Source organism: Sinocyclocheilus anshuiensis, unplaced genomic scaffold, assembly GCF_001515605.1.
Source record: "Sinocyclocheilus anshuiensis isolate Anshui unplaced genomic scaffold, SAMN03320099.WGS_v1.1 scaffold154, whole genome shotgun sequence".
Taxonomy (NCBI): domain Eukaryota; kingdom Metazoa; phylum Chordata; class Actinopteri; order Cypriniformes; family Cyprinidae; genus Sinocyclocheilus; species Sinocyclocheilus anshuiensis.
Genome location: NW_015546101.1, coordinates 378,501 through 386,607, shown reverse-complemented (window position 1 = coordinate 386,607; position 8,107 = coordinate 378,501). Strand labels below are relative to the sequence as shown.

Genomic DNA, 8,107 nt, shown 5'->3' with positions numbered 1-8,107 from the left:
TTCTAAAATAATGAAAAATAAATAAATAAATAAATTTAAAAAAAAAATATATATATATATATATATATATATAATTTTTTTTTTTTTAGTAGTAGCAGTCATTAGTCATGCTGATTTGGCACTCCAGAAACATTTCTTCTTATTATCAATGTTGAAAACAGTTGTGCTGCTTAATATTTGTGTGGAAACCGTTATATAGAAAAATACAAATAGAAGCATTTTCACAAGAGGTATTAGACTCTTGAACCCCACTTTATCTTTTGAATTTTTTGACAAACGTGCTACTAAAAAAACACTGAAAAATATTTTCCAGTTCTCTGGCTGTTGTGCATAGTTAAACCTTTAAATTCACATATCCCAGAGTCCCTGGAAACCAGATTTTATTAATCCCTTTGGAGGTTTAAGCTCTGTTATCCTGCTGCTAACACACACGCTCCATGATCTCTTTGTGTGATCTCTCGCTCTCTCCCTCCCTTTGGCGCATAGCCGTTATTTTCCTCTCCACAGTAGAAGCCGATAGCCCCCTCGTTACGCCCGGCAGGGGCACATCAACATGCTTTTTACTTGTAGAGACTAACATGCAAAGCTGGTCATAAGCAATGAACTGAGCTGGTGTTGGCAGTCCACTTCATGACCACTCGTTCCCCTCCCTTTATCTTCCTTCTTGTCTTCTCCTCCCCTCTCGTACCTCCTCAGTGTGTGTTTGTTGTTCTGTTTAACCCAGTACTGCTCTACTAACCCAATTTGGCATAATCTCAGTGCTGTGCTGTAATGCACAGTGGGAGTGTTCATGTAAGTTCTGTCTGGATCTCTGTGGGTGTGTGTCTGTGTGTGTGTGCTCGTGTGTGCCTGTTACGTAAATGCGATCATCATCTCTTGTAAGCTTGTCAGCCAGAAATAGAAAAAATACAAAAGAAAGAGTGGTGTGAAGGATGTGAAAGAGAGAGAAATGGATTGAAGAGGCTATTAAATATGATGTGAAACTCTACCTGCCATTTCACTGACTGATGCTTGCCATTCTCCATTTCCTCTGGACCGTCACGTTATGGCTTTAATTCAGCACTGATTGTCTGTAGCTCAAATAAAGATAATGTCAGTATAAAGAAGACCACAACATCTGCTAAATGGGTTGTACAACAGAGGTTGCTGTGTTGACATAAACTCTATTGGTTTAGTTACTTATGATAGTTCAGGGCTCCAGAAAATTGATTACAACAAAACTGTGAGTTGTGATTGTGAATATATATTTTCAGTTACGCATTGCCATATTACAGCCAGTCAGTAAAAAGGCTGATGTTATTCTCACAAACCAGTAATATACATCATACAAATGAAAAATATGAACATAACAGGAAAGTGACTCACGATTCAGTGAGGAAGTCATTTTTGAGCTCAGTTGCGAACGAATCAATGACTGAGTGTGTCGGATGTAAACCGTTAACTCACCATGAGCTTGAGTTTCGGTTAAAAGAAATTAGACTTAAAAAATTAAAAGCACACAATAAGTTCGCGAATCAACTCATGCTGTGTTTGTTGTTGCATGGTAGTGATGGGAGGATCATTTTACTGACTCTCTAGCTCAATCTTGTTTCACCAAAATGAACTAATCTTTATTCAGATCATTTTGTTCATCCATTTGAACAGAGTTAAAATATTATAATTTCAATAGCAAAAACTTCCATGATGTTCACATACTCAATCTTTCATTATATTCCAAAATAGGAAATCTTTAGAATGCAGCCAAAGATAAAACGAGAAATGTTAATGATTAGTTTATATCCCAAGTCTTTTGTTTATTCATCACATAACAGATGTAGTGAGTGAATGGTTTTTGAAAACCCATTATTATTGCGTGTAGAAAATGCGGACTATGCACTGTAACGAGATGATGTCTGATGACCATCATCTATCAATGATTACCAGTTGTAACATTTAAATTATGGATGCAATTTTTTGTCACATTTGTAACCAGTTTAGTCACAGTCTGAGGTCCTATAAATTGGTAAGTGTGCACTGTGTAGTACAAATACACAACTTTTCAAATTTTATATATAAACAATCATTTAAGTAATTAATCAATTAAACTAATTCGATTCATTGATATCAGTTATCTAATAATTTTTCTGCCAAGTAATGAAGTACATTAGCTTAGCTGTTGTTTACAGTTGCCAAACAAAGTAGAAACTTGGCACATTAACATATAGTCTGTGGTCACAGTTAAAGGTTTATCTGCGTTTAACAATGGCTTCCAACGCAGCTCATCCAATCAAAATCCAGAGGCTGAACTATCCGTTATATAACTTTTCCATTTTTTAATATTTCATTTTTGCTTGACGTTAATGAATTCAGGGCTTTATCAGTATGTTTGAACCCCAGGGAGTGTGTACAGCCAGTGCTAGAGCCTGTCATGAATATCAGTGTGATCTTCATGCAGAGAATACCTGTCATCAGTGTAACTGACAGTTGCTGATGCTAACATAGTTAAGAGTTTAAAGAGGACTGAAAGAGTCAAACAGAGTGCAAGACAGAGAGGAGTGGAGTTGTAACAACATTATGGCCTGCATTCCAGCTTTAACTCGTGGTCTAGAAACCATGTGTAAGAAAAGCAAGTCCTGTGAGCTTGTGCGTCCATTTGAACCCTTTAATGGCTGGAATGCCCACAGTGTTGGATTGAATTATAATTTTTTTGTGTGTTTTTTTTGAGATAAGCATTTTAATTTATTTTCATAAAAGAATTAGATAGTGACAAAAGTTTTCCTTACCTCTTTTTCTTTATTTTTCTTGATTCATTTAGTTTCCCATAATAGAAGAATTTAGACATGCTTACTATAATGTGGTGTTTCGAAGAAATGCTTTTTCAATAAAAAAAACAGCTCATAAAAACTACATGTCTAATAATTATTAATATTAATAATTAGAAAAATGTTGTTTAAAGTTTTAGATGTGTTTTATAAGTGTAGCATGTAATAATAATAATAATAATAATAATTCATTACATTTATATAGCGCTTTTCTAGGCACTCAAAGAGAGGCATGTAGAGATCGATCGGCCAGGGATCGGAATCGGCCGACTTTCCTCATGATCGGCCTGGATCGGTGACCGGCCGGTCAGTCTCACTTCTTAACGATTTCGAGCCGATCCGTTTTGTTACCAGCGGTGAAGCGACCCCAATAACGTGATATTTAGGCCCTGGAATGTGAATTGTACCAGGAGAACCCCGGCAAAAAAAATTGTATTTTACCCCCCAAACGCGATTTTTACTGGGGGACCCCTCGAAAGCAATTGGGATAGTTTTGAGTAGTAATTGGGCGGGTTTTGTTGCGAAAACCTGGCAACCCTGCACCAGACAGCGCTGTCGGCGATTCTTCCTATTGTAAAGTCATGCAGTGTGTAACCTCCTGTCCTCGTTCCATCGTGCAGTGTGAACACAGCAACAACTGAATGTTACCCCAGATAGTCACGCAGTGTGAAACCAACAGTGATGCGATGTCTTTGAAAATCGTGCAGTGTGAACTCGGCATTAAACACAGTCGGTTTTGGAACGTTAAGTAGTTGAGAAAGAGAACGCATGTTGTGTAACAGTATATTGGGTCCGTGGATAAACTCTTAAAGGGACCGCAGTCCAATATTTCTGCTGCTGTCTGTCATGTTAATCAAAGAACAAAAGACAAAGAAAATCACTTTCTGCTCTTGACTGAATACGTTTTATAACTTTAATGGTAAGCATTAATCTGTATTTAATTTTACAATGAAGACTACAGAAATTAAAATCAAATGTAAAATAACACTGGATGTGTTATTTTACATTTTATTACTTTAATTTCTGTAGTATTTCTTACCTGAATAAAAACTTACTTAACCTGAAAAACTTAGTTTCATAGCTCTCTTTATTCTATTGCATTTATTTGTGCTGTTGTTTGCAATTTTTGTATTTGTTCTTATTTTATTAATGACTTTTTACTTGTTTTTTTATGAAAATAAAACTGCGTTGAAGAAAGGTAGATTTTTGTTTGTATATGCTGTCAATTATAGTTCTTAGAAAGAAAATCGGAATCGGCAAAAATCAGTATCCGCAGATCACACTAACAAAAAATGGGAAATCGGAATCGGCCAAGAAAATTGCAATCGGTGCGTCTCTAGTAGCATGTCAAAAATGCTGTTCTTTTGAACTTTCAGTTCATCAAAGAATCCTGAAAACAATGTATTATGGTTTTTTACAAAAATATTAAGCAGCACAACTGTTTTCAAAAGTAATAATAACAAGAAAAGTTTCTTGAGGATCATGTGACACTGAGGACTGGATTAATGGCTGCTGAAATTCAGCTTTGCATCACAAGAATTAATTACATTTTAAAATATGTTAGAATTATATTAGAAAAAAATGTTTTCTTGTTCATGTTTTCAGTTTTTACTATTGTAATATTTTTATAATATAATAAACGGAAGTGAATTTATAATGTATATTCATTTTATACACATATTTTGTCATTTCATTCATTCATCGTTAAGCAGCTTAGGTTGTAGAGATGTATAATTTCGGCGAATGAGGGAGAAGGTTTTGGATTTGTGTTGTTTGTTCAGGGAATGAATCTTTGTGGAACATGTTTTTGATTTGAAGATCCTTCTTATCATGGATTTTGGGCTTTGAGCGCTATAAATACTTCATCAGTCATATCAAACAAAAGACTCCACATCATCAGGACGACTTCATTAAAAAAATATATATATTTTCATAAAATCTTTGCACTTCTGATAGGAACATCATAAACATGGTGAGAATACTGCCCCAACCTAATTAAACATTAAGCCTGAACAATGAATAAAACATATCAGATTCCTAAGTGTTTCCAAGTTAAAACCTCAAATATTTATGTGCTCACATCCCCCAACATGGTCAGCTCACCTGAAAAATGATATCTGTTTCAAAGGAAAGTGCAACTGTAGCCACGAGTCATATGCTCTTCAGTTGCTTTACAGAGTCACTGTGTCAAACTTTCATTAGGTTTCTGACACCAACTGACTTTGACAACCTATTAGCTCTCATATGAGCAGAGCCTCAAAACTATTCGGTGTGTGGGAATGAACTCAACCAACCTTGCATGAACCCATTCAACTCTGCATAACTCAAAATCACATCCATGTTGTGTTTAGCTTTGATAAAATCAGTGAATTAAGTCATCAGACCCCCAGGCTTTGAGCTGAAGAGGCCATCTGTTTTTTTCACTACAACATCCATAACACAATCATCATCGGGCGGTTATACTTATTAATTGTTAAAAGTAAAATTGATAAGTGAACGATCTATTAAAAATATTAAACAAGGTTTATTTGGCACATTATTGGAAGATGCTGGTCCTCTCAGCATCCGGTTAAAACAGGATTGAGAAAATCACCAAATGAGTAGTTTTACCTCAATCCTGAGGCAGTTTCTGTGTCATTCAGCTCTGACTAATCTCTCGAAAAGATTGAAAGCACACATGTTCTCCCCTAAAAGCCATCCTAAAAAATTTAATAACCCAGTATGCACCCTGGATCCCGCCAACTGACACATTTTGAAACCCAGTAGTTCATGTGCTCTCTGTCTGTTTATTGTGTAGGTGTTACATTTTAGTATGATTAATTATGCAGTGAGTGTATATAATTGTGTGTGTGTGTGTGTGTGTGTGTGTGTGTGTGTGTGTGTAGATGGATGATTAAGATGATTGATTTGAATCTTTTTAACCCAACAATTTGGATGGCAAATAATCTCACTGCAAGTGCATTTTACTGGATACGAGCCGTCCGTCTGACCTTTGCTTTCTGTAATGTTTCATTGTTATTGCGGTCTAATCCTCTCAAGCCTCAGCCATTTTTTTTCCATGCACATCCATATGCTCTCTGTTCTTCGGAGCATGGAAGGAGAATTACAGGGAAATTTCAATGTGAACAGACAGAAACAAAGAGACTCAGGGGGAGGCTGTTTGGGACTGAGACCGAGGAGTTAAACCAATTAGAAATGGGTGGAAAGAACAATGACAGGAGATTCGCTGGCATTCCACTGCTGAGCATCATCAGATCTGAAGCCGCTTCTTTCTTAGCATTGTGAAGATGGGAACGAGACAAAGCGGGATAGTTTTTTTTTTTTCACACCTGTTTCGTTTCATAACTAGATGGATGGATAAATAAAGGTTTGCAGTCAGATTCTCTCTTTTCATCATTCTGATTTTCAGCTGGAGAGGAAAAATGAATGTCCTCAAAAGCCTCAAGCTAGAACATTTGTTCTGGTCCAGCTGAAAATAAGACATGAAAAAGAGCAAGGAAAAGAGAAAGCTCTTCTCATCATCAGTTTATTGAATATTCTGGTTTAAGCATCAAACAATTATGAGCTCCTTCTTAAGATCCCTCAGTCATTTAACAAGTACAGTACACAAATTTTAATACAGCTGCTTGAGATTTTCAATAATATCATTATCACGTCCATGATGAAATGAATTCCTAAGTCTAACATTTGAAAGTTCCCATCATTTACCACCTTATTTCAGGTCTTTCATGAAAAATTTTGAATTAGTTGTTGGTTGTGTCTCATTAGCCTCGTGCTGCGTGCTGTGAGTTGGACATGAACTCTTTTATTACTGAGTAATTTACAAGCAGATGGAAATTCATTTGGCACAAATCACTGGTTAATGCTTTGTTGATTGGCAGTTGCCATTTACCACTTTTCGACAGTATCACTAGTCATGAAAGATTGCATTTCTCTCAGATGGACACTTTACATCACAATAGACCTGGCTGTAGTACAATAGCCCTGATTAAAGGGAGTGGATGGATTAATGGTGATTGACTGAGCTGGCCTGAGTTGCCCTGAACGGAAAAGCCTAAGCCAGGGCCTGTGATGGCTTGGGATTACAGAGTGCCTTCAGTTCACTGCTACTGTATGTGATTAAAAAAACATGTACATTATTCTTCATTATTTTCATGTTTAGCAATATGTTGGCATATAACAAACACATGTGGGCATAATTTTTTTCATTATCATTTTTCATTATGCTTTTCAAGGCTAAATGATTTCTGGTATTTGAATTATTTTTATTCCTCATGAAGCAGAGGTGTGAAATGTCAGACGAGGTTGGATTTTACAGTGTAAAAAGGGGGGAAAAGCTCCAACAGATACAATGTTGCCAATGCCAAATAAAATTAAACCAGAAAATACAAAAAGAATGGTAGACAATTAATTGCTAAAAACAAAACCATTGATATTAGGCCTATATGCTTTATCACAACACACAATTTTGACAACACACCATTTGTATTATATCCAATTCAATATCCTAATCAATTTAAGCCTGGGCTCTCTTTCCATATGCTTTTAAGCAAAATGTTTTAAGAGTCTATTCTTAAATAAAAATAAAAAATCTCACTGCTTTACAATCAGGGGCAAGGCTGTATGAACTCTATCACAAGCCCTGTTTAAAATGAATTTTATTTCTTGTCTTTTTCAGATGTGTCCTCAGCAAAGAAAACACACACATGTAAGTATAGTCTTCATGTAAGAGTACATTCCTGTGGCCACAGATCTTTATGTAACACCCCATTTGCACATTAGACCAAATGATCAGGGAAGCTGTTACAAAAGTAATTAAAGAGAGGAGGAGACTGTTTTTAGAAACTGAAACTATGTTGACACCCACTTTGACATCCACCTCTTTTTTGGTTTAATCCGATTGTTTGTGTTAATGTGAGAAAGTGACAACGCATGCTAGGATCAGATGACTGTGATAATAAATGCTGGTATAAAAAGTGCTCTCCCACCAACACCTATCAGTTTTCAATATAGTTTTATGTCCTAATAAGTAAAAGGGTAGTTGTAGTACCTAGTGTAAGATTATTGTGAGATATCTGTGCAACTGCTTTTTTAAAGGGGTCATATGATGTTGCTAAAAAGAACATTATTTGGTGTAATGAAATGTGTTTATGCGGTTTAAAGTTAAAAAAACACATTATTTTCCACATACTGTACATTATTGTTTCTCCTCTATGCCCCGCCTTTTTGAAACGCGTCGATTTTTACAAAGCTCATCGGTCTGAAAAAGTGAGGTGTGCTGTGATTGGCCAGCTATCCAATGTGTT

At 35.9% G+C, this 8,107-nt stretch overlaps 1 protein-coding gene across 1 annotated transcript in view; it reads left to right on the top strand.

Annotated features, from left to right (window-relative positions):
- Positions 1 to 8,107, top strand: part of LOC107700416 (nuclear receptor ROR-alpha-like) — a 35,342-nt gene that overhangs the window by 12,104 nt on the left and 15,131 nt on the right. The window contains exon 2 of the mRNA XM_016502054.1: positions 7,480 to 7,509. Coding sequence (XP_016357540.1) covers positions 7,480 to 7,509 — 30 coding nt within the window. The remainder of the gene's footprint in view (positions 1 to 7,479; positions 7,510 to 8,107) is intronic.